The sequence below is a fragment of the Chiloscyllium plagiosum genome, unplaced genomic scaffold (genome assembly GCF_037043375.1).
Source record: "Chiloscyllium plagiosum isolate Xiang-an unplaced genomic scaffold, Cpla_swu_hap1 HiC_scaffold_17, whole genome shotgun sequence".
In the NCBI taxonomy this organism is placed as follows: Eukaryota; Metazoa; Chordata; class Chondrichthyes; order Orectolobiformes; family Hemiscylliidae; genus Chiloscyllium; species Chiloscyllium plagiosum.
In genome coordinates, this window is record NW_028270155.1 from 1,462,435 (window position 1) to 1,490,414 (window position 27,980).

At 49.4% G+C, this 27,980-nt stretch overlaps 1 protein-coding gene across 5 annotated transcripts in view; it reads left to right on the forward strand.

Moving 5' to 3' along the window:
* Positions 1–27,980, forward strand: part of cbfa2t3 (CBFA2/RUNX1 partner transcriptional co-repressor 3) — a 260,206-nt gene that overhangs the window by 14,699 nt on the left and 217,527 nt on the right. For all 5 annotated transcript variants that reach the window (XM_087995655.1, XM_087995656.1, XM_087995657.1 and 2 more), the window contains 3 exons: positions 228–469; positions 11,643–11,732; positions 13,460–13,641. In XM_087995655.1, the coding sequence (XP_087851781.1) occupies positions 228–469; positions 11,643–11,732; positions 13,460–13,641 (514 nt within the window). The remainder of the gene's footprint in view (positions 1–227; positions 470–11,642; positions 11,733–13,459; positions 13,642–27,980) is intronic.

Consider the following 27,980-nt stretch of genomic DNA (forward strand, 5'->3'; position numbering starts at 1 on the left):
TCCTAGAAATGTGCTAGCATTTTCTGGGCTCCCTGTGAGTGTGTAAGTATTTTCAGGGAGTCGCTTGGTATGTCTCATTATTTGTAAGGATGTTCTGGGAGTGCAGCTGGTCAAAATGAAGCTATCAGTGTTCTTGTATGACATCATTAATATTTGGGTGGCATCAGCCACACCCAACCATATCCTGGATTGGGACTAACCCCAGATCTTTCTGTTCCTCTGAACAGGGATGAATGGGAACAGTCAATCTCCGACTGCAATCAGTGGAGCTCTGTCTACCCTGAATGGCTTCAGCAATGGTCCTGCCACCTCAACCAGCTCCTCTCTCACCAATCAACAGCTGCCTCCTCCCTGTGGAGTCAGGCAACTCTGCAAACTGAAGCGATTCTTGACCACACTACAGCAGTTCGCCAGTGATCTATCCCCAGAGATTGGAGAGTATGTGAGGAACTTAGTGTTGGGACTTGTGGTAGGTACTGTAGTTCTCTGATCCTAACTGAACAATCCTCCATAGTTTGTTAGCTAAAGATTATGCTGTTCTGTAATTCTCTGAAGTGACTCAGATGCATTCATAAGTGGAGTAATGTTCAGTTTCTGTATTACTCACAATCGGTTGAACTAGAGTTACATCGGCCACCCATTTTAGGCCGATGTAACTCTAGTCCCATATGAATGTGATTGACACCTAACTGCCCTCCAGCTTGTGGTTCAAGAGGTCAATGGATAACTACCTTCTCAGCAAATCACAAGACAGATATGATATGCTCACCTTCCTGAAATGCCAGCCCAGGCAGAAGATACAGACACTGAACAGAATTTCTATCTCATCACAAATATTGCATTTAGATGGAAAATGTCCTTGGTGCAGGATGTTACAAAAGAAATTGCAGGAAGTGTGAGCGGCTGCAGCTCCTTACTGACCATATTGTTTGGTGGGTGCAGTAGTTGGGCACACTGAGGACTGTACAGGAGACAATGTGACAGACACTAGTAACAGGGAGATGGTCACACCAAACGTTCCTGATAACGGGCTTTTGCCCAAAACATTGATTCTCCTGCTCCTTGGATGCTGCCTGACCTACTGTGCTTTTCCAACACCACACTCTCGACTCTGATCACCAGCATCTGCAAACCTCACTTATAACACAGGTTCAGTCAGGTAGGTGGGTGACCGTCAGAAGAAGCAGGCAGGTAGTGCAGGAATCTCCTGTGGCTATTCCTCTCTCTAACATGTATATTGTTTTGGATACAGTTGAGGGGGATAGCGTCTCAGGGGAGTGTAATAGCAGTAGCCAGGCCTGTGACACCACAACTGGCTCTGCTGTAGAGCAGGGTTGGGCAAAGTCAAGGTGAACAATAGTGAGGGAAGACTCAATAGTTAGTAGCACAGACAAACATTTCTGTGGCAGTGCTTGAGACTCCCGGATGGTGTGTAGCCTCCATGCTGCCAGCGTCAAGGACATTTCTGAACATTGCATGAAATTCCTAAGGGGCAGGGTGAGCAGCCAGAGATTGTTATGCACATTGGTACCAACGATGTAGGTAGAAAGAGGAATGAGGTCCTGCAGAGTGAATACAGGGAGTTGGAAAAGAGGCTGAAAAGTAGGACCTTGAGGGTAGTAATCTCTACCTTTGCCATGTGACAGTGAGGCAATGAATAGAAAGATAGGAGAGATGATTTTAAACTAATTCATGGGGTGGTTGGGATCCTGAATTTTAGTTCCAGTGTCCAGGCGGTTGAGAGTAGTGAGGTCAGAAATATGGTTTCAAGGTTGCAAGAGAGCACCAGCAAGCAGGAAGGTGGTTTAAAGTGTGTCTACTTCAACGCCAGGAGCATCCGGAATAAGGTGGGTGAGCTTGCAGCATGGGTTGGTACCTGGGACTTCGATGTTATGACCATTTCGGAGACATGGATAGAGCAGGGTCAGGAATGGTTGTTGCAGGTTCCAGGATTTAGATGTTTCCGTAAGAACAGAGAAGATGGTAAAAGAGGGGGAGGTGTGGCATTGTTAGTCAAGGACAGTATTACGGTGGCAGAGAAGACGTTTGAGGACTCATCTACGGAGGTAATATGGACTGAGGTTAGAAACAGGAAAGGAGAGGTCACCCTGTTGGGAGTTTTCTTTAGGCCTTCAAAAAGTTCCAGAGATGTAGAGGAAAGGAATTCAAAAATGATTCTTGATAGGAGTGAGAGTGAAGGGTAGTTATTATGGGGTCTTTAACTTTCAAAATATTGACTGGAAAAACTATAGTTTGCGTACTTTAGATGGGTTATTTTGTCCAATGTGTGCAGGAGGGTTTTCTGACACAGTTTGTAGACAGGCCAACAAGGGGCGAGGCCACATTGGATTTGGTACTGGGTAATGAACCCAGCCAGGTGTTAGATTTGGAGGTAGGTGAGCATGTTCTATGAATGCGTGGCTAAGGAGTTGATGCAGGGGATAGGGTTTCAGGTTCATGGATCATTGGGACCTCTTCTGGGGCAGGGGTGACCTGTACAATAAGGACAAGTTGAATCTAAACTGGATGGGAACCAATATCCTTGCAGGGAGGTTCGCTTGTGAGACATGGGAGGGCTTAAACTGGAATGGCAGGGGGCTGAAGTGTCTTTATTTCAGTGCAAGGAATATTATAGGTAAAGCAGATGAGCTTAAAGCCTGGATCAGTACATGGAACTATGATGTTGTGGCCAGTACAGAGTCTTAGTTGAGAGAGGGACAGAACTGGTTGCTCGATATTCCAGGGTTTAATTTTTTAGGTGAGATCGACAGGAAGGTAAAAGAGATAGAGGAATTGCATTACTAATCAGGGAGGATGTTACAAAGCATTCAGAGAAGACACACTGGAGGACCCATCCACTGAGGCACTATGGTTCGAGCTCAAAAATAAAATGGGTGCAGTCACTATGATAGGATTATACTATAGGCCTCTCAACAGCCAGAGACATTGAGGAACAAATATGTCGGCAGATTATGGAAAGATGCAATAAAAACAGAGTTGTCATAGTGGGTGACTTTAATTTCCCCAATATTGACTGGGAATCCCTTACAGCAAGCGGCTTAGATGGGGCAGAATTTGTAAAGTGCATCCAAGAGGGTGTCTTAAAACAGTGTGTGGATTGTCCAACTAGACCATAGAACATAGAACAGTACAGCACAGTACAAGCCCTTCGGCCCACGATGTTGTGCTAAGCATTTATCTTACGTTAAGATCAACCTAACCTCCACACCCCTCAATTTACTGCTGTCCATGTGCTTGTCCAGCAGTCACTTAAATGTCCCTAATTCCACACACCCACCACTCTCTGAGTAAAGAACCTACCTCTGCCATTTTCCCTCAATCTTCCTCCAATCACCTTAAAATTATGCCCCCTTGTGATAGCCATTTCTGATCTGGGAAAAGGTCTCTGGCTATCCACTCTGTCTATACCTCTCATTACCTTGTACACCTCTATCAAGTCACCTCTCTTCCTTCTCTCCAGTGTGAAAAGCTTGAGCCATAAGACATGCCCTCCAGTCCCGGCAGCATCCTGGTAAATCTCCTCTGCACCTTCTCTAAAGCATCTACATCCTTCCTATAATGAGGCAACTAGAACTGGACACAATATTCCAAGTGTGGTGTAACCAGGGGTTTTATAGAGCTGCTGCTCTATCGTGGCTGTTCAACTCAATCCCCCTGTTAATGAAAGCCAAATTACCATACACCTTCCTAACAATTCTATCAAGTTGGGTTAGAGTAGGAGAAAGTAAGGATTGCAGATGCTGGAGATCAGAGTCAAAAAGTGTGGCATTGGAAAAGCACAGCAGGTCAGACAGCATCCGAGGAGCAGGAGAGTTGACATTTCGAGCAGAAGCTTTTCATCAGGAATTTTGGGGGGGGGGTGGGGGGGGGAAGCCAAGGAGGCTGAGAGATAAATGGGACGGAGGTGAGGCTGGGGGGGAATGTTGCTGAGAATGCGATAGGTAGATGAAGGTGGGGGAGAAGGTGATAGGTCGGAGAGGAGGGTGGAGCAAATCGGTGGAAAGGAAGATTGACAGGTAGGACAGGTTAAGAGGGTGATGCCGAATTAGAGGGTTGGATCTGGGATAACATGGGGGGAGAGGAAATGAAGAAATTGGTGAAATCAACATTGATCTCGTGTGGTTGGAGGGTTCCAAGGCAAAAGATGAGGCGTTCTTCCTCCAGGTGTCAATTGACTAGACTTTGGCGGTGGAGGAGGCCAAGGATTTGCATGTCCCTGGCAGAGTGGGAGGGGCAGTTGAAGTGTTTGGCCACAGGGCGGTGGGGTTGTTTAGTGCCTTTCCTGATTTTCCAGTTTCCTGGTTTCCCCTGCTCCCACCTCCTCGCTTCCCGTAATAACCTTGGATATATCTGGGCCGGCCCTGGGGACCTATGTATCTCGATGCTTCCCAGAATTTCCAACACATCCACTTCCTTAATATCAATCTATTCAAGCCTATTAACCTGGTCCATGGTGTTCTCACTATCAACAAGGTCCCTCTCTCTTGTAAATACTGAAGCAAAAAACTCATTTAGGGCCTCCCCCGCTTCTTCAAATTCCAGGCCTAAGTTCCTTCCACTATCCCTGATCAGCCCTAGCCTCTCTCTGATCATTCTCTTATTCCTCATGTAAGTGCAGAATGCCTTTGGGTTTTCCCTAATCCTTCCCACCAAGGCTTTCTCATGCCTCCACCTAGCTCTCCTCAGTCCATTTTTGGGCTCTTTCCTAGCTACCCTGTAACCCTCTAAAGCTGTGCCAGATCCTTATTTCCCCAATCTTAAGTAAGCTTCCTTCTTCCTCCTGATGAGAAGCTCCTCTTCTTTTGTCATCCAAGGCTCCTTCACCTTACCATTCCTTGCCTGTCTGAGTGGGACAAAGTTATCTAACACTCACAACAAGTGCTCCTTAAACAGGCTCCACATTTCTGTTGTGCATTTCCCGTAGAACAATTGTTCACAGTTTATACTCCACAGCTCCTGTCTAACAGCAGTATAATTTCCCCTCCCCCAATTACATACCTTCCCATACTCTTTGTTCCTATCCCTCTGCATGGCTATGGTGAAGGTGAGGCAGTTGTGGTCACTGTCACTGAAATGTCTCCCACCAAGAGATCTGACACCTGAGCACTTCCCACCTTAGTCGGCCTATCTACTGGACACACCTGACAAAATCGGCTCCATCCAGACCATCTGCACTAAGGAGGTTCCAGTCAATATTGGGGAAGTTGAAGTCACCCATAACAACAACAACAACTGTTACATCTGCACCTTTCCAAGATCTGCTGTCCAATCTGTTCTTCCATCTCTTTGCTGCTATTGGGGGGCTATAGAAAACACTCAATAAAATAACTGCTCCTTTCCTGTTACTGACTCCCATCCATACACATTCAGTAGCCAAACCCTCCTCAACAACCTCCTTTTCTGCAACTGTGATGCCCTCTCTAATTCACAATGCTACTCCCCCTCCTCTTTTACACCCCTCCTTGTTATTTTTAAAAGATTGCAATTCTGGAACATCCACCAACAGTTCCTGCCCCTGAGAAATCCATGACCAAAACATTGTAGCTCTAAGTACTGATCCATGCTCTAAGTACTGATCCATGCTCTAAGTACTGATCCATGCTCTAAGTACTGATCCATGCTCTAAGTACTGATCCATGCTCTTATTTCTGACACTCTTTGCATTGAAACTGACACACTTTAACCCATCCCTTTGCCTTACCAACCTTCCTGACAGACTCTCTGCATTCTATTTCTGGGGAGGCCAAATTACATCAGTATTAGGCAGGAGCTAGGGAGTGTTAATTGGGAGGAGCGGTCATCAGGCAAGTCCACTTTTGACATGAGAATTGTTTAAAGACCAGCATGTTCCAGTAAGCAGGAAGGACAAGGATGGCAAGGATGGGACCCTTGGATAACAGGGGAGGTTATGAATTTAGTCAAAAGGGAAAAAGAAGCATATGTAAGGTTTAGGAAGCTAAAACCAGACAGGGACCGTAAAGAATATAAAGAAAACTAGAAGGAACTCAAGCACAGAATTTGGAGAGCAAGAAGGGGCCATGAGATGACTTTGCCAAGTCGGGTTAAAGAGAACCCCAAGGCATTCTATAGATACATTAAAAACAAGAGGACAACTAAAGAGAAGGTAGGACCTATCAAGGATAAAGGAAGGAACTTGTGCTTAGAGGCAGAGGGTGTGGGTGAGATGCTAAATGAGGACTTTGTGTCAGTATTCATCCAGGAAAAGGTTATGGAGGATATTGAGATTTGTGTGGAGCATGCTAATATGCTACATCATTTTGAGATCAAGAGGGAAGTGGTGTTGGATCTCTTGAAGATCAGTAAGGTGGGCCCGATGGCATTTACGCCAGCTTATTGAGAAAGGCAACAGAGGAGATTGCTGGGGCTTTAACCAATATCTTTGTATCTTCGTTTGCCACCGTAGCTAATGTTGTTCCTCTGTTCAAGAAGGGAATTGGGTATAATCCAGGAAACTAGACTGGTAAGTTTCACATCATGTTTGGGAAGGTATTGGAGAGAATTCTTAAGGATAAGATTTACATGCATTTGGAAAAGCAAGGCCTAATTGGAGAAAGACAGCGTGGCTTTGTGCAGGGCAGGTCAAGTCTTACTAACTTGATTGAATTTTTTGAGGAGGTGATGAAGGTGATCGATGTGAGTAGAGCAGTGGATGTTGTCTAAGTGGATTTTCGTAAGCTCTTGACAAGGTCCCACATGGTAGGTTCATCCAGAAGATTAAGATGCATGGGATCCACAGTGACCTGACTACATGGATTCAGAATTGGCTTGCCCATAGAAGACAGAAAGTCGTTGGATGTTGCTTTCGGTCTGGAGGTCCGTGACTAGTGGTGTTCCTCAGGGATCCATACTGGGACCTCTGCTGTTTGCGATCTACGTAAATACCTTGATTGAAAATGTAGATGGGTTAGTTAGTACGTTTGCAGATGATACAAAGATTGTGTGTTGTAGATAGCATAGAAGGTTGTCAAAGGATACAACAAAATATAGATCAATAACAGATATGAGTGGAGAAATGGCAGATGGAGTTTAATCTGGATAAGTGTGAGGTGCTGCACTTTGGGAGATCAAATGTTAAGGAAAAGTATACAGTTAATGGCAGGATCCTGAACAGCACTGATATTTAGAAGGATCTTGGGGTTCAAGTCCATAGCTCCCTGAAAGTGACCATGTAAGTATATAGGGTGGTAAAGAAAGCATATGGCTTGCTGACCTTTATTAGTTGGGGAATTGATTACAAGAGTCAGGATTCATGTTGCAGCTTCTTATAAGGCTTTGCATTCAATTCTGATCGCCACACCACAGGAAAGATGTGGAAGCTTTGGAGAAGGTACAGAAGAGGTTTACCAGGATGCTGCCTGCATTAGAGGGTTTGAACTATAAGGAAAGGCTGGAAAAACTCAGGTTGTTTTCTCTGGATCAGTGGAGGCTGAGGGGAGACTTGATCGAAGTCTGTAAAATTATGAGGTGCATAGATAGGGCTGAGGGGCAGAATCTTTTTCGCAGAGTTGAAATGTCTATAACTCAGGGACATGCATTTCAGGTGAGAGGGGATAAGTTCAAAGTAGATGTGAGGGACAAGTGTTTTACACAGAGAGTGTAAGGAGTGTGGAACATGCTGCTGGGGGTGGTGGTGGGGACAGATACAATAGGTACGTTTTAGATAAGCACATAAATATACAAGGAATGGAGGGATATGGACCAAAGGCAGGCAGAAGGGATTCGTTTAATTTGGTGTTATGTTGGGCACAACATTGTGGGCCAAAGGGCCTGTTCCTGTGCTGTACTGTTCTATGTTCTAAGTCATAGGCAGCATTATTCCGAGTTCTGAGCTGATATAATGTGGTTGTGTTCCATAATAGAGTGTAATGGAATGTGGAGAGAGTTTGCCTCTGTTTCTGCATTTGATAGGGATAGTATAGTGAGAGCTTTACTCTGTATCTACCTCCATGCTGTCCCTATCCTGGGAGTGTTTCATAAGATAGTATGGAGAAAGTGGCTAAGAGGAAATCTTATGGTGAGGACATTCATCCATATCTCTTGACCTTGTCAACCAACAAAAGGAAATGCTGCAGGAGAGGGAATGGTACTGGATCTACTTGTATGGAATGTAGCTGGGTAAGTGGTAGAATTATCCCTGCAGTATCTTTGTGATACAGACCATAACTCATGGAGGTCATGGACAAACAGAAAGTTGGATTGAAAATAAGGTTTCATATCTGGGCCAGGCAGATGTTAAACCAATGACACAGGATCTGGCCAAAGTGAACTTGCAAGAAAATCTTCATCAGAGCAATTGGAGTCATTCAGAAAGGAAATAGTGAAAGTGGAGGAGCAGCCTGTTCATGTAGCAGGTGGGCAACAAGTTCGAGGAACTTTGGATGTCAAGGAATGTATGGGATTGGATAAAAAAGAAAAGGGAAGCTTATGGGAGATTCTGAAGGCTCAAAATAGTGGAGGCCCAAAGGGAGCTCAGTAATTGCTGGGGGTTGCTTAAAAAAACAAATTAGAAAAGTCCAGATGGGCATTAAAAAACATTGGCAGAAAATAAAGGAAAAACCAAAGCTCTTTTATAGGAGTATTAGGGGCAAGAGAATCTAGCAGTGACATAGTAAATGCAACATGTATTATAACAGACTGTCCTGATGCATGTATATTTGTCAGAGACCACTTGTCTCTGAATCACAAAGTTTGGGATCAAGGCCTGATACAAGGCTCTAAGACAAGGAATTGACACGAGGATTGAAGCTGAAACCTTTGTGTAATACAGACAGTGTACTGCATTGTTGGGAATGCATCTACCGGATGAGCCACAATACCATCTGCCTACTTGGGTGGATGTAATAAGACCATAAGACCATAGGAAATAGGAACAGGAATAGGCTGTTGGCCTTTGAGTTTACTGATCTGACATTTCTCACGTACGCTTTCCTGCTTTTTCCCCGTAGCCCTGATTCCCCGACTGATCAAGAATCTATCTGTCTCAGCCTTAAGTATACTTAAGGGCTACTGCAGGCTGCAGTGTGACATAGACAGGATGCAGAGCTGAGCTGAGAAAGGGCAGATGGAATTCAACCTGGATAAATGCGAAGTGATACATTTTGGAAGGTCGAACACAAATTTTGAGTAAAGTCAGCATTCTTGGCAGTGTGGAGGAACAGAGGGATCTGGGAGTGCAAGTAAATAGATCCCTCAAAGTTGCCACCCAAGTGAATAAGGTTGTTAAGAAAGCATATGGTGTTTTGGCTTTCATTAACAGGGTATCGAGTTTAAGAGCCGTGAGGTTTTGCTGCAGCTCTACAAGTCCCTGGTGAGACCACACTTGGAATATTGTGTCCAGTTCTGGTCGCCCTACTATAGGAAAGATACAGGGGCTTTGGAAAAGATGCAAAGAAGGCTTACCAGGATGCTGCCTGGACTGGAGGGCTTGCCTTATGAATAAGCTCGGAACTTTCTCTCTGGAGAGAAGGAGAAAGAGAGGAGACCTGATCAAGGTATCCAAGGTAATGAGAGGAACAGATAGAGTCAATAGCCAGAGACCTTTCCCCAGGGCAGGATTGACTGGTACGAGAAGTCATAATTTGAAGATATTAGGAGAAAGGTATAAAGGAGATGTCAGAGGAAGGTTCTTTACGCAGAGAGTTGTGAATGTATGGAATGCGTTGCCAGCGGTGGTGGTGGAAGCGAAGTCATTGGGGACACTTAAGCAACTGTTGGACATGCACATGGATAGCAGTGAGTTGAGGGGGTCGTTGGTTAAGTTACTATATATTACATTAGGATTAAACCTTGGCACAACATCGTGGGCCTAAGGGCCTGTTCTGTGCTGTACTTTTCTATGTTCTCTATGTTATACACAAGGACTCTGTGCCCAAAGTTCTCTGTGGCAGGAACTTGAAATGTATTCATTTCAAACCCACAGATGATGCTCATGTACAGTTCCTCATCTGGCCAAGCTCCATTTCACCAGGAGAAAGTTAATCACCAGGATGTGGCGTGAGGCAGAAAGTCTACATTATGAGGAGACAGTGGATAGGCTGGGTTTGTTTTCCCTGGGAGAGAGGAGACTGAAGGGGAAGGTGATTGAAGTGTACAAAATTATGAGAGGCATAGACAGAGTAGATTGTGAGAATCTTTTCCTCATGGTGGATGTGTCTAAGGTAAGAGGATACAAGTTTAAGGTGAGGAATAAGTGGTTTAGAAGAGGTCTGAGAAATTTTTTTTCATCCAGAGGGTAGCATTTTTATGGAACATGCTGTCTGAGAGAGTGATGGAGGAGAAAGTGAGGTCTGCAGATGCTGGAGATCAGAGCTGAAAATGTGTTGCTGGAAAAGCGCAGCAGGTCAGGCAGCATCCAGGGAACAGGAGAATCGACGTTTCGGGCATAAGCCCTTCTTCAGGAATGAGGAAAGTGTGTCCAGCAGGCTAAGATAAAAGGTAGGGAGGAGGGACTTGGGGGAGGGGCGTTGGAAATGCGATAGGTGGAAGGAGCTCAAGGTGAGGGTGATAGGCCGGAGTGGGGTGGGGGCGGAGAGGTCAGGAAGAAGATTGCAGGTTCGGAAGGTAGTGCTGAGTTTGAGGGATTTGACTGAGACAAGGTGGGGGGAGGGGAAATGAGGAAACTGGAGAAATCTGAGTTCATCCCTTGTGGTTGGAGGGTTCCTAGGTGGAAGGTGAGGCTCTCTTCCTCCAACCGTCGTGTTGCTATGGTCTGGCGATGGAGGAGTCCAAGGACCTGCATGTCCTTGGTGGAGTGGGAGGGGGAGTTGAAGTGTTGAGCCACGGGGTGGTTGGGTTGGTTGGTCCGGGTGTCCCAGAGGTGTTCTCTGAAACGTTCCGCAAGTAGGCGGCCTGTCTCCCCAATATAGAGGAGGCCACATCGGGTGCAGCGGATGCAGTAAATGATGTGTGTGGAGGTGCAGGTGAATTTGTGGCGAATATGGAAGGATCCCTTGGGGCCTTGGAGGGGAGTAAGGGGGGAGGTGTGGGCGCAAGTTTTGCATTTCTTGCGGTTGCAGGGGAAGGTGCCGGGAGTGGAGGTTGGGTTGGTGGGGGGTGTTGACCTGACGAGGGAGTCACGGAGAGTGTGGTCTTTTTGGAATGCTGATAGGGGAGGGGAGGGAAATATATCCCTGGTAATGGGGTCCGTTTGGAGGTGGCGGAAATGACGGTGGATGATACGCTGTATATGGAGGTTGGTGGGGTGGTAGGTGAGGACCAGTGGGGTTCTGTCCTGGTGGCGGTTGACCTCCTTCCACCTATCACATTTCCAACGCCCCTCCCCCAAGTCCCTCCTCCCTACCTTTTATCTTAGCCAGAGAGATGGAGGCCCTTAAGAATGATCTGGGCTATGGATCAAGTAAATTAGTGTATTTAAGTTTGACATTTGTTGGTCAGCATAGACATGGTGGGCTGAAGGGCCTGTTTCTATGCTGTCTGACTATGGGTCTAGCATTTTGTTTCTCCGTTCCTGGCCAAGGTTACGTTTGGTATCTCTATGTTGTGCACTGATTGGATGGAGTTGGTGTGCTGTGTCAATGTGTGTCTGTGTTCAGTGATCCGAGCTGATCATATATTATTCTAATTTTTTATCATTTGTGCAGAATTCCACCTGGACCATTGAGGAATTCCATTCGAAGCTTCAGGAAGCAACAAACTTTCCTCTGAGACCCTTTGTCATTCCATTTCTAAAGGTAGGCAGCAGCAGCATCATGGTGGTTCAGTGGTTAGCACTGCTGCCTCATAGCGCCATGGGATCTGGGTTCAATTCCAGCCTTAGGCAACTATTTGTGTGGAGTTTGCATGTTCTCCAATGTCTGTGCGGGTTTGCTCTGGTTTCCTCCCACAATCCAAAGATGTGCAGGTTAGGTAAATTAGCCATGTTAAATTGCCCATAGAGTTCAAAGATGCGTAGGTTAAGTGTGTTAGTCACGGGTAAATGTACAGTAATAGGGTAGGGGGATGGGTCTCAGTGGATTACTCTTCAGAAGGTCGGTGTGGACTTGTTGGGCCTAATGGCCCATTTCCACACTGTAAGGATTCTCGTCATGATTTGGAGATGCTGGTGTTGGAGTGGGGTGTAGAACATAGAACAATACAGCGCAGAACAGGCCCTTTGGCCCTCGATGTTGTGCCGACCTGTGAACTATTCTCAGTTCGTCCCCCTACACTATCCCATCATCATCCATGTGCTTATTTAAGGATTGTTTAAATCTCCCGAATGTGGCTGAGTTGACTACATTGTCACGTAGGGCATTCCACGCCCTTACCACGCTCTGCGTAAAGAACCTGCCTCTGACATCTGTCTTAAATCTATCACCCCGCAATTTGTAGTTATGTCCCCTTGTACAAGCTGACGTCATCATCCTAGGAAAAAGACTTTCACTGTCCACCCTGTCTAATCCTCTGGTGTACAAAGTTAAAAATCACACAACACCAGGTTATAGTCCAACAGGTTTAATTGGAAGCACTAGCTTTCGGAGCGCTGCTCCTTGATCAGGTGGTTGTGGAGTACACAGTTGTAAGACACAGAATTTATAGCAGAAGTTTACAGTGTGATGTAACTGAAATTATACATTGAAAGATACCTTGATTGTTTGTTAAACTCAATGCCCTGACCAATGAAGGCAACCATGAGATATGCCTTCTTTACCATCTTATCCACTTGTCTTGCCACTTTCAGGGAGCTATGGACTTGCACCCCAATATCTCGCTGTATATCAATGCCCCAAGTGTCCTGCCATTTACTTTCCTGTTGCATTTGACTTCACAAAATGCATCACCTCACTTGCTGGATCAAACTTCATCTGCCATCTCTCCATCAACTTTCCACTGATCTGTATTCTACTGTATTCTTTAACAACCTTCCTCACTACCCATAATTCCATCTATTTTTAATTTCCCAATTCTGCAACTTGCACTGCATCTTATTCTTGGGAGGTAATTTGTTAAACACCAAAAATCAGCACACATTTCCTGTTGTATCTTACCATTCCAAAATCTTGTTCATTTTTATGCATTTATAAATTTATTAAGGTTTTCACCCAATGAGAGCAGTGCAGTGCCACCCCTGGCAAGAAGGTGGAATTGCAGCACTTTTTATGATGACACAAGTGAGCTCATAACCTCAAATGAGATTTTCCAATACGTGTTAGTAGCTGTGGAGCAAAATCCCGAACAAGATGGTTTTTGGTTCACTTTGTACCTTGAGTAGAAGCAGAATCAATACTGGATTTGAATGTGGGTAAGTGAGACATTAACAGCACCAATGGATTACTTTGGGGCCATTTGGTGAAGGAAATGGTGGAGATGGATAGATGGTAAAAGAGTCTACGATGCAAAGATCACGTTAAGAATTTTAGAGGATGTGGGATTGTTGGACCAAGTGGCCTATTTTCACTGTGGCCTTTATTGCTTACAGGCCAATCTGCCACTGTTACAACAGGAACTGATCCACTGTGCTCGACGGACAAAGCAAACACCAGATCAGTACTTGGCCCAACACGAAAAGTTACTCCTCAAAGCCAGTAGCTCCTCATCCGTTGACACCTCGGAAAGCGTGCTGGAAGTAAATGAAAACGGTAAACGAAAACCTTCTGCCAGGTGGGTGTGTCATCGCCTGATTGAGCTCTTAACTGCCCTCAGGCCTCCTGTACTTTTCACTCAGTTACTTTCCTAAGTCAGAGAGCTGCTGCTTTCAGAGTATCCAGTCATACTTCATCCAGTGCTACCCTCACCTCTGTTCTTTACACATCTTCTAAAACCCCACTGCTGTCTGGCTGGTGCTGTTGTTGAATCAGTTCTGATTGCAGACATTATGAAACTTTGAAATACATTCCATTCGAAATTTGATGTGTTGATTGTAACAAGGTCATAGAACATGAGTTCCCTGATTGGGGCTTTTAATCTGGTCCAATCAGGGATCCCTGGCTGACAGATGTGAACAGGAGCATCAGAGGTTCTGTTCACTCTGAGAATGGGCTCTCAGGAAGATGGGCCAGTGTCAGGTACTATGCACATGTAAATAAAGGATGACTTGGTGACAGGATACCGTCCTCTGTGGAGTTATTTAATGGCAACAAGAGAAAAAAATATGTTCTGAAACAATTTGCTCACAAGAGTCTTCTTTAAGTTGGGGTAAGCATTTCTGACATCATGCCATTATTTGGGAAGTTTGATTCATTCATTCCTGCCGACAAAGTCTAGGCCCAGTATGTAGAAAGAATGTGTTATTTTTTCTAGGCAAATGAAATTGAGGCGGTTGAAAAGCAATGAGTAATTCTCCTCACAGCTTGTGGACCTGCAGCTTTTTCAGGTATCAGGAGTCTAATGTTTCCTGAGGTGCCGGATACTAAAACCTGTCAAGAGTTTGTGTATTTGCTCAATCTATCTCAGATTAAAATCACCCATTATTACAGATGGTCCTTTATTTCATATGTCTCTAATTTCCAGTTTGGTGCCATTTCTAACATATCCCTACAATTTGGAAGTATATATACAGGCTCCATTAATGATTTTTGCTCCTTAGTGTTTCTCAGCTTTACCACACAGATTCCACATCATTGGAGCTAACGTCCTTCCTCACTATTATGTTAATTTCCTCTTTAACCAGTAATGCAACTCCCCCACCATTTCCTTTTTGTCTGTCCTTCCCATGTGCTGAACACCCCTCGATGTTCAATCCCCATTCCTGATCACCCATTAGCCATGTCTCCATACTCCTGACTGTATCATCCCTGTTTTCACCTATCTGCATCATTAATTCATTCACTTTATTGCAAATCCTCCACATGTTCAAGCTCAAAGCCTTAAGGCTTGTCTTTTAAATATTGCTCGTCCCATTCCCATTATTTTTGTCCATAACCCTGTTTGATCCTGCCCCATGTTTTTTTCTGTCCATCACTTCTCTTATTCCCCTTTCTGTTTCTTGTTCCTGCCCTGGATTCCCCTTCCTCTGACTTTGCATTGCTTCACAACTTCTGCCAATTTAGTTTAAATCCTCCCCAACTGCTCTAACAAATCCTCCCCGTTAGACATCAGTCCAGGCCTGGCCAGGTGTAACCTGCCCAGTTTATATTGGTCCCACCTCCCCCAGAACTCGTCATTATGCCCCAGGAATCGGAAACCCTTGCCCTCACATTCTCCTTAGCCATGTGTTCATTCAAAATACCCTGCTATTTCTACAATGACTACCACGTGGCTCTGATTGAAATCCTGAGATTATTACTACTGAGGTCCTAGCTTACAGCCTGTTTTCCCTATATTTTGCTTTTAGGACCTCATCTCATTTTTAACCTATGTTAATCGTACCAGCCACTGGCTGTTCATCCTTCTCCTCCAGAATATCCTGTAGCCGTGCTGAGACATCCTTGAGCCTAGCACCAGAGAGGCAACATACCACCCTGGAATCCATTTGTGGCCACAGAAACACTGATCTTTTTAGATTAGATTACTTACAGTGTGGAAACAGGCCCTTCGGCCCAACAAGTCCACACCGCCCCACCGAAGCGCAACCCGCCCATACCCCTACATTTACCCCTTACCTAACACTACGGGCAATTTAGCATGGCCAATTCACCTGACCTGCACATCTTTGGACTGTGGGAAGAAACCGGAGCACCCGGAGGAAACCCACGCAGACACGGGGAGAATGTGCAAACTCCACACAGACAGTCGCCTGAGGCGGGAATTGAACCCGGGTCTCTAGCGCTGTGAGGCAGCAGTGCTAATCACTGTGCCACCGTGCCGCCCAACTGAATTCCCCTTCCAACTGAATTCCTATTACTATTGCATTTCCACCCATTCTCCTGTTCAGTGGAGCCAACTGCTACGTAATACATTTGGCTGCAGCTGCTATCCCCAGAAGACTATTCCCCTCAACAGCCTCCAGCCCACACCAACACCCAGCCCACAGGCCACACTGACACCCAGCCCCCAGCCCACACCAACCCCAGCACCCAGTCCACACTGACACCCAGCCCCCAGTCCACACCAACACCCAGCCCCAGCCCACACCGACACCCAGCCCCAGCCCACACTGACACCCAGCCCCCAGCCCACACCGACACCCAGCCCCAGCCCACACCGACACCCAGCCCCAGTCCACACCAACACCCTGCCCTCAGTCCACACTGACACCCAGCCCCCTCCCCACACCAGCCCCCAGCCCACAATAACACCCAGCCCCAGCCCACACCGACACCCAGCCCCAGTCCACACCAACACCCTGCCCTCAGTCCACACTGACACCCAGCCCCCTCCCCACACCAGCCCCCAGCCCACAATAACACCCAGCCCCCAGCCCACACCGACACCCAGCCCCCAGCCCACACCGACACCCAGCCCCCAGCCCACACTGACACCCAGACCCAGCCCACACCGACACCCAGCCCCCAGCCCACACCGACACCCAGCCCCCAGCCCACACTGACACCCAGACCCAGCCCACACTGACACACAGCCCCCAGCCCACACTGACACCCACCTCCAGCCCACACTGACACCCAGCTCCCAGCCCACACTGACACCCAGCCCCCAGTCCACACCAACACCCAGCCCCATGCCCACACCGGCCCCCAGCACACAATAACACCCAGCCCCCAGTCCACACTGACACCCAGCCCCCAGTCCACACTGACACACAGCCCCCAGACAACCCCGACACCCAGACTCCAGCTCACACTGACACCCAGCCCCCAGTCCACACCAACACCCAGCCCCATGCCCACACCGGCCCCCAGCACACAATAACACCCAGCCCCCAGTCCACACTGACACCCAGCCCCCAGTCCACACTGACACACAGCCCCCAGACAACCCCGACACCCAGACTCCAGCTCACACTGACACCCAGCCCCCAGTCCACACCAACACCCAGCCCCATGCCCACACCGGCCCCCAGCACACAATAACACCCAGCCCCCAGTCCACACTGACACCCAGCCCCCAGTCCACACTGACACACAGCCCCCAGACAACCCCGACACCCAGACTCCAGCTCACACTGACACCCAGCCCCCAGTCCACACTGACACCCAGCCCCCAGTCCACACCAACACCCAGCCCCATGCCCACACCGGCCCCCAGCCCACAATAACACCCAGCCCCCAGTTCACACCGAAACCCAACTCCCAGCCCACACTGACACCCAGCCCCCAGTCCACACCGACACCCAGCCCCCAGCCCACACCAACACCCAGCCCCATGCCCACACCGGCCCCAGCCCACACTGACACCCAACCCCCAACCCACACCAACCCCAGCACCCAGTCCACACTGACACCCAGCCCCCAGTCCACACCAACACCCAGCCCCAGCCCACACCGACACCCAGCCCCAGCCCACACTGACACCCAGCCCCCAGCCCACACCGACACCCAGCCCCAGCCCACACCGACACCCAGCCCCAGTCCACACCAACACCCTGCCCTCAGTCCACACTGACACCCAGCCCCCTCCCCACACCAGCCCCCAGCCCACAATAACACCCAGCCCCCAGCCCACACCGACACCCAGCCCCCAGCCCACACCGACACCCAGCCCCCAGCCCACACTGACACCCAGACCCAGCCCACACCGACACCCAGCCCCCAGCCCACACCGACACCCAGCCCCCAGCCCACACTGACACCCAGACCCAGCCCACACTGACACCCAGCCCCCAGCCCACACTGACACCCAGACCCAGCCCACACTGACACACAGCCCCCAGCCCACACTGACACCCACCTCCAGCCCACACTGACACCCAGCTCCCAGCCCACACTGACACCCAGCCACCAGTTCACACTGACACACAGCCGCCAGCCCACACTGATACCCAGACCACAATGACACCCAGACCCCAGCCCACACTGACACCCAGCCCCCAGTCCACACCAACACCCAGCCCCATGCCCACACCGGCCCCCAGCACACAATAACACCCAGCCCCCAGTCCACACTGACACCCAGCCCCCAGTCCACACTGACACACAGCCCCCAGACAACCCCGACACCCAGACTCCAGCTCACACTGACACCCAGCCCCCAGTCCACACTGACACCCAGCCCCCAGTCCACACCAACACCCAGCCCCATGCCCACACCGGCCCCCAGCCCACAATAACACCCAGCCCCCAGTTCACACCGAAACCCAACTCCCAGCCCACACTGACACCCAGCCCCCAGTCCACACCGACACCCAGCCCCCAGCCCACACCAACACCCAGCCCCATGCCCACACCGGCCCCAGCCCACACTGACACCCAACCCCCAACCCACACCAACACCCAGCCTCCAGTCCACACTGACACACAGCACCCAGTCCACACTGACACCCAGCCCCCAGCCCACACTGACACACAGCACCCAGTCCACACTGACACCCAGCCCCCAGCCCACACTGACACCCAACCCCCAGCCCACACCAACACCCAGCCCCCAGCCCACACCGACACCCAGCCCCCAGTCCACACTGACACCCAGCCCCCAGCCCACACTGACACCCATACCCCAGCCCACACTGACACCCAGCCCCCAGCCCACACTGACACCCAGCCCCCAGCCCACACTGACACCCAGCCCCCAGCCCACACTGACACCCAGCCCCCAGCCCACACTGACACCCACACCCCAGCCCACACCGACATCCAGTCCACACTGACACACATCCCCCAGTCCACACTGACACCCAGCCCCCGGTCCACACTGACACCCAGCCCCCAGCCCACACTGACACACATCCCCCAGTCCACACTGACACCCAGCCCCCGATCCACACTGACACCCAGCCCCCAGCCCACACTGGCAGCCAGCCCCCAGCCCACACTGACACCCAGCCCCCAGCCCACACTGATACCCTGACCCCAGTCCACATTGACACCCAGCCCCCAGTCCTCACCAAAACCCAGCCCCCAGCCCACTCTGACACCCATCCCCCAGTCCACACCAACACCCAGCCCCCAGTCCACACCAACACCCAGCCCCCAACCCAACTGACACCAAGCCCCCAGTCCACACTGACACCCAACCCCCAGCCCACACCAACAGCCAGCTCCCAGTCCACACTGACACTCAGACCCAGTCCACAATGACACCCAGCCCCCAGTTCACACCGACATACAGCCCCCAGCCCACATTGACACCCAGCCCCTAGTCCACACTGACACCCAGCCCCCAGCCCACACTGACACCCACACCCCAGCCCACACCGACATCCAGTCCACACTGACACACATCCCCCAGTCCACACCAACACCCAGCCCCGAGTCCACACCAACACCCAGCCCCCAACCCAAACTGACACCAAGCCCCCAGTCCACACTGACACCCAATCCCCAGCCCACACCAACAGCCAGCTCCCAGTCCACACTGACACTCAGACCCAGTCCACAATGACACCCAGCCCCCAGTTCACACCGACATACAGCCCCCAGCCCACATTGACACCCAGCCCCCAGTCCACACTGACACCCACCCCCCAGTCCACACTGAGACCCATCCCCCAGTCCACACCAACACCCAGCCCCCAGTCCACACTGAGACCCATCCCCCAGTCCACACTGAGACCCATCCCCCAGTCCACACCAACACCCAGCCCCCAGTCCACACTGAGACCCAGCCCCCAGCCCACCCTGACACCCACCCCCCAGTCCACACTGACACCCACCCCCCAGTCCACACTGAGACCCATCCCCCAGTCCACACCAACACCCAGCCCCCAGTCCACACTGAGACCCATCCCCCAGCCCACACTGAGACCCATCCCCCAGCCCACACCAACACCCAGCCCACAGTCCACACCAACAACCAGACCCCAGCCCACACCGACATCCAGCCCCCAGTGACACCCAGCCCCCAGTCCACATCAACACCCAGTCCCCGCTCACACCGGGCCCCATTCCACATTGACACCCAGCCCCCAGCCCACACTGACACCCAGCCCCCAGTTCACACTGACACCCAGCCCCCAGCCCACACCGACACCCAGCCCCCAGCCCACACTGACACCCAGCCCCCAGCCCACACTGACACCCAGCCCCCAGCCCACACTGACACCCAGCCCCCAGCCCACACTGACACCCAGCCCCCAGCCCACACTGACATCCAGCCCCAGCCCACACTGACACCCAGCCCCCAGCCCACACTGACACCCAGCCCCCAGCCCACACCGACACCCAGCCCCCAGCCCACACTGACACCCAGCCCCCAGCCCACACTGACACCCAGCCCCCAGCCCACACCGACACCCAGCCCCCAGCCCACACCGACACCCAGCCCCCAGCCCACACAAACACCCAGCCCCCAGCCCACACAAACACCCAGCCCCCAGCCCACACCGACACCCAGCCCCCAGCCCACACAAACACCCAGCCCCCAGCCCACACAAACACCCAGCCCCCAGCCCACACAAACACCCAGCCCCCAGCCCACACCGACACCCAGCCTCCAGTCCACACTGACACCCAGACCCATCCCACTCCGACACCCAGCCCCCAGTCCACACTGACACCCAGCCCCCAGTCCACAGTGACACCCAGCTCCCAGCCCACACTGGCCCTTGACCCCAGACCGCGCCAAGCTTCCCTTTGAGTGTCTTTAGGCCTGGAGACCATTCTGGAATCACCTAGGTTGAAAGTTCACATCGAGGACAGGCTGAGCCGAGAGACCACCATGTCAGGCTGAGAGATCACCGTGCTGGACTGAGAGACCGTCACATGAGCCAGGAAACCAGGAAAACACCCTACTCGGTTGAAAGACTGCCACACCAGGCTAAGACCACTACCCCAGGCCAAAAGAATGTCCATGCTGAGGCCCACTCTGAGTCTGCACTAAGGCCGAGGGTCTAATTCCATGCTGAGACCCATCCTGAGTCCACACTAAGGCCGAGGGTCCAATTCCAAGCTGAGGCCCATTCTGAGTCCACACTAAGGCCGAGGGTCCAAGTCCATGCTGAGGCCCATTCTGAGTCCGCACTAAGGCCGAGGGTCTAATTCCATGCTGAGGCCCAGTCTGAGTCCGCACTAAGGCCAAGTGTCCAATTCCATGCTGAGGCCCATTCTGAGTCCGCACTAAGGCCGAGGGTCTAATTCCAAGCTGAGGCCCATTCTGAGTCCGCACTAAGGCCAAGTGTCCAATTCCAAGCTGAGGCCCATTCTGAGTCCGCACTAAGGACAAGTGTCCAATTCCATGCTGAGGCCCAGTCTGAGTCCGCACTAAGGACAAGTGTCCAATTCCATGCTGAGGCCCATTCTGAGTCCGCACTAAGGCCGAGGGTCCAATTCCATGCTGAGGCCCAGTCTGAGTCCGCACTAAGGCCGAGGGTCCAATTCCATGCTGAGGCCCATTCTGAGTCCGCACTAAGACCAAGTGTCCAATTCCAAGCTGAGGCCCATTCTGAGTCCGCACTAAGGACAAGTGTCCAATTCCATGCTGAGGCCCAGTCTGAGTCCGCACTAAGGCCGAGGGTCCAATTCGATGCTGAGGCCCAGTCTGGGTCCGCACTAAGGCCGAGGGTCCAATTCCATGCTGAGGCCCAGTCTGGGTCCGCACTAAGGCCGAGGGTCCAATTCCATGCTGAGGCCCAGTCTGAGTCCGCACTAAGGCCGAGGGTCCAATTCCATGCTGAGGCCCAGTCTGGGTCCGCACTAAGGCCGAGGGTCCAATTCCATGCTGAGGCCCAGTCTGAGTCCGCACTAAGGCCAAGTGTCCAATTCCATGCTGAGGCCCAGTCTGAGTCCGCACTAAGGCCAAGTGTCCAATTCCATGCTGAGGCCCAGTCTGAGTCCGCACTAAGGCCAAGTGTCCAATTCCATGCTGAGGCCCAGTCTGGGTCCGCACTAAGGCCGAGGGTCCAATTCCATGCTGAGGCCCAGTCTGGGTCCGCACTAAGGCCGAGGGTCCAATTCCATGCTGAGGCCCAGTCTGAGTCCGCACTAAGGCCAAGTGTCCAATTCCATGCTGAGGCCCAGTCTGGGTCCGCACTAAGGCCGAGGGTCCAATTCCATGCTGAGGCCCAGTCTGGGTCCGCACTAAGGCCGAGGGTCCAATTCCATGCTGAGGCCCATTCTGAGTCCGCACTAAGGCCAAGTGTCCAATTCCATGCTGAGGCCCAGTCTGAGTCCGCACTAAGGCCGAGGGTCCAATTCCATGCTGAGGCTGGGATTTCAGGACATTGCCAAGAACAAAGGAAAGAGAAAGAATAAAAAAGCAGAGAGGAAAAAGAGAGAAAGAAAGAAATTGATGAAGCAGATGAGCTGTGGCTGAAGTGCCCTACATCTCCGCTATCTTGATTTTGAAAAATCCTGGATGACCTGCCAAGGCCTCTTCCTCTACTGGTCACCCATTCTTTTCCTGCCTATGGAGGCTCAGCCTGTTGTGTAACCACCTCTCTGTATGTGCAACCCATGATTGTCTCAGCTTTGCGGATGCTCCACAGTGTCCCCAGTCACGGTTCCAGCTCTGAAACCTGGGCTATCAGGAGCTGAAATCAGAGACACTTCCTGCAGGCACTGCAAATATGCTGTACTTCACATAGAGTACCACACGATGGGCTTAAACCATCCTGCCAATGACTTAGCCTTTTTAAATTAAAACTTTTCAAAGATGACAAGTATCAAATGATATAAATTCCTCTTGGCCGTTTTTCCCTGATCCTTGTGACTGTAGAATATAGTTCTTACAAACTATAAACTACTAAAAAGCAAAAAACACCTATTCCCCTCTGCACAGAATTCTCCGAAACACACACACACTCACTTGAGACATGCCTTCTCCCACCTGCTTACTGACTAGGAAACAAATTATCATTTGTTCAGTGTCATTGGGTCAAAAACTTGAAACCCCCTTAATAACACGATCATATGACCATTTGGAATATCTCATAGTAAAGTGTCGTCCCGACCACCCCTGCTGCACGAGGTTCCTCCTGCTATCCTGATGGCAGTGTACATGTGGAAGTGAAGGGCACAACACTTGAGATGGAATCCCTGATGCCAAGCTCATGTAGCCAGTGACTTCAATCAGGCCAATGTGTTACCAATACATAGGAACACGTTTCCTGTCCCACCAAAGGTACGAACATCCTTGATCATTGAGTCACAGAGTCCTACAGAACGGACACAGGCCCTTCGGCCCAAATTGGTCCATGCCGACCAAAATGTCCATCCATTCCACTGCACTTGACCCATATCCTTCTAAACCTTTCCTATCCATATATTTGTCCAAATGCCTTTTAAATGTTGTTAATGTACCCACCTCAACCACTTCCACTGGCAGCTCATTCCACATGTGTACCACCCTCTGTGTAAAAAAGTTGCCTCAGCTTCACTTTTATTCTTTCCCCTCTTTCCTTAAACTGATAACTTCTAGTCTTTGATTCCCCAACCCTGGGAAAAAGACTGAGTACATTCACCCTTTCCATGCTTCTCATGATCTGATACACTTCTATAAGATCCCCCCTCAATCTCCTACGCTGTCAAGAGAAGAAGTCCTAGCTTGGCCAACCTCTCCCGATAACTCAGATTGTTGAGTCCTGGCAACATCCTGGTAAATTCCTTCTGCACTCTTTCCAGTTTAATAACATCCTTCCTATAGCAAGGTGACCACAACTGAACACAAAACTCCAAGTGTGGCCTCACCAACATCCTGTACAACTGCAACATAACTTTCAAACTTCTATACTCAGTGCCCTGACAGATGAAAGACAGTGTGCCAAAAGCTTTCTTCACTGTCCTGTCTACCTGGGACTCCACTTTCAGAGAACCGTGCACTTGAACTCCAAGGTCCCTCTGTTCCACGACACTCCTTAAGGCCCCGCCATTCACCATGAAACTCCTACCTTGATTTGACTTTCCAAAATGCGAGGCCTCACACTTATCTGTATTAGTCTCTATTTGCCACACAACCATCAAAGATGCCTTCTGCTCCACCTCCATCCACACTTTGGAAAATCAGATCACCGTGCTATGCCTCTCCTCTCGGCTGACAAACAGAACTGAAAGTCGTACAGAGTTGGTTATGACTCACTCAGGATGCACTTTCTCCCAACTGCTTGTGGAACCTTATTGACTTGGAAATAAATCATCATTCTAGGTGACTGGTCCGAGTCGGTGGACTGGTCCGAGTCGGTGGACTGGTCCGAGTCGGTGGACTGGTCAGAGTTGGTGGACTGGTCAGAGTTGGTGGACTGGTCAGAGTTGGTGGACTGGTCCGAGTCGGTGGACTGGTCCGAGTCGGTGGACTGGTCCGAGTCGGTGGACTGGTCAGAGTTGGTGGACTGGTCAGAGTTGGTGGACTGGTCCGAGTCGGTGGACTGGTCAGAGTCGGTGGACTGGTCCGAGTCGGTGGACTGGTCAGAGTTGGTGGACTGGTCAGAGTCGGTGGACTGGTCAGAGTCGGTGGACTGGTCCATCGTCACTTAGTTAGTGGCGAATCTAAATGAGTATGCCACTACCATCACAGACTTCATTACTGAGTGCGTAAAAGACTGCGTGCCATAGAAGTAAATCCAAATGTTCCCCAATGGGAAACCATGGATGAACTGGGAGACCCACTCCCTACTGAAGTTTAGATCAGAGATGTTTAAGTTGAGCGATCCTAAACATATGCCCCTAGTCTTGAAATCCCCCATCCTAAAGAAAAGACACCTGCCATTCACTTCATCTACACCCCTCATGATTTTATAAACCTCGACAAGGTCACCTCTCAATCTGCTACATTCCAGCCTCTCCTTATAATTCAAATCCTCCTCAAAGTTTGGGAGAAGATTTATATCTTGGGTGCTCATTGTTGTGGTTCTGTTCGCCGAGCTGGGAATTTGTGTTGCAGACGTTTCGTCCCCTGTGTAGGTGACATCCTCAGTGCTTGGGAGCCTCCTGTGAAGCGCTTCTGTGATCTTTCCTCCGGCATTTATAGTGATTTGTATCTGCCGCTTCCGGTTGTCAGTTCCAGCTGTCCATGTAGAACATGAGTTCTACTGGGACAACACTACGATTATAGGACAAGCTAAACAGAGAACAGCCAGGGAATTCCTAGAGGCATGGCACTCATCCACAGATTCAATCAATAAGCACATCGACCTGGACCCAATATACCGGCCACTGCAGCGGACAGCTGGAACTGACAACCGGAAGCGGCAGATTCAAACCACTACAAATGCCGGAGGAAAGATCACAGAAGCGCTTCACAGGAGGCTCCCAAGCACTGAGGATGTCACCTAGACAGGGAACGAAACGTCTGCAACACAAATTCCCAGCTCAGCGAACAGAACCACATCAAATCCTGCTGGCAACATCCTGGTAAATGTTTTATGAATGGGAGGATGTTTCGTTGAGGGATTATGAGCAGCTGGAGCTAAATTACAAAATGCAACCAAAGAAGTAATAATCACAGGAATAATCCCAGTAATTATCACAAGTATAAAAGACCACAAGACCACAAGATCATGGCTGGTGGGAAATTCAACTCCACTTACCCGCACTCTCCCCACATCCCCTCATTCTTTGCGAGATCAAGAATTTATCAATTTATCAATCTCTGTGTTGAAGACATTTAACGTCCCGACCTCCATGCTCTCCAGCAATGAATTTCACAGACCCACCTCTCTCTGGCTGAAGAAATGTCTCCTCATTTCTATTCTAAACTGACCCCCTCTAATTCTAACGCTGTGTCCAAGGGTCCTAGATAACATTCACCGGGCTTCCCTGGTCTAACCTACTGGTTATCTCTTCAAAGAATTCTTACAGGTTTGTCAGGCATAACCTCCTCTTACTAAATCCACGCTGACTTGTTCTAATCCAACATTGCACTTCTAAGAATTTAGAAATCTCATCCTTAACAATGGATTCTAGAATTTTACCTCCAACCGAGGTTAGAGTAATCGGCCTATAATTTTCCATCTTTTGTCTTGATCCTTTCTTGAACAAGGGGGTTACAACAGCGATTTTCCAATCATCTGGGACTTTCCCTGACCCCAGTGAGTTTTGAAACATTACAACCAACGTGTCCACTATTTCTTCAGCCACCCCCCTCAGAACTCTAGGATGTGGCTCATCGGGGCCAGGAAGTTTATCAATTTTATGACCTTTTAGCTTTTCTAGCACTTTCTGTTTTGTAATGGATACAATACTCATCTCTGCCCCAGACTATCCTTAATTGTTGGGATATTACTCATGTCTTCCACTGGGAAGACACAAAGTAGTTATTAAGTTCATCAGCTATTTCCTTACCTCCCATCACTAGCCTTCCTGCATCAATTTGGAGCAGCTCAATGTCTACTTTTGCCTCTTGTTTGTTTCTTATGTGTTGTAAGAAACGTTTACTATCATTTCTAATATTACTGGCAAGCTTACCTTCATATTTGATCCTCTCCTTCCTTATTTCTCTCTTTGTTATCCTCAGTTTGTTTTTGTAGTCTTCCCAATCTTCTCATTTCCCAGTGCTCTTGGCCACTTTATAGGATCTCCCTTTTTCTTTGATACATTTCCTGACTTCCTTTGTCAGCCATGGCTGTCTAATCCCTCCCTGAATAATTTTCCTTTTCTGAGGGATGAATTTCTGTACTGTGTCCTCAACTACACCCAGAAACTCCTGCCATTGTTGCTCTACTGTCTTCCCACTAGGCTCTGCTTCCAGTCGATGTTCATCAGTTCCTCTCTCATGTCCCTGTAATTACCTTTATTTAACTGTAACACCATTACATCCGATTTTGCCTTCTCTCTTTCAAACTGCAGACTGAACTCTACCATATTATGATCACTGCCTCCTAAGTGTTCCCCTACTTTAAGATCTTTTATAAAGTCTGGCTCATTACCGAGCACTAAATCCAGAATAGTCTGCTCCCTTGTGGGCTCCATCACAAGCTGTTCCAAAAAGCTATCCTGCAAACTTTCCATGAATTTCCTTTCTTTGGATCCACTGGCAACATAATTCACGGTGGCACAGTGGTTAGCACTGCTGCCTCACAGCGTCAGAGACCTGGGTTCAATTCCTGCCTCAGGCGACTGTGTGGAGTTTGCACATTCTCCCCGTGTCTGCGTGGGTTTCCTCCAGGTGCTCTGGTTTCCTCCCACAGTCCAAAAATGTGCAGGTTAGGTGAATTGGCAATGCTAAATTGCCCATAGTGTGGTGAGGGGGTAAATGTAGGGGAATGGGTCTGGGTGGGTTGTGCTTCAGTGGGTCGGTATGGACTTGTTGGGCCGAAGGGCCTGTTTCCACACTGTAAGTAATCTAATCTAAAAAATAATTCAACCAGTCCATTTGCATATTGAAGTCCCTCATGATCATCGTGACCTTGCCTTTCTGACATGCCCTATCTATTTCCTGGTACATCTTGTGTCCCTGATCCTGACCACTGCTGGGTGGTCTGTACATAACTCCCATAATGGTTTTTTTTGCCTTTGTGGTTCCTCAACTCCACCCACACAGACTCCACATCATGTGACCCTATGTCATTCAGTGCCATAGATTTAATTTAATTCTTAATAATCACAGGAATACTACCTAAGCCACATGCAAATTGGCACAGTATGTATTAGATTGGAAAGATAAACATCCCTTTCTCATAGACTCTTATACTACCTGTCTAATTCTATGAGCTTGAGATCTGTCACAGCAAAATCAGGAAACAGACCAGGATATTGGTCATATAGCATCTCAGCATATGGGGAGACAAGAGACAAAGGCTTAGTGGTATTGTTACCAGGCTATTAATCCCAGGAATTTATTTAATGTTCTGGGAACTTGGGTTTGAATCCTTCCATGGCCAATAGTGGAATTTGAATTCAAAAAAGAATCTGGAATTAAGGGTCTAATGATGATCATGAATCCATTGCTGGAAATTTCTTTTTTTTTAAATTCTATTTCTCTTTGTGTACTTTTTCTACAAACTTCAAGCTTTCTTGTTTCCAGTTCTCTTCCTCTCTTTCCCTTTTCATTCTCTTCACTTTCCCCTCCCACTCCAA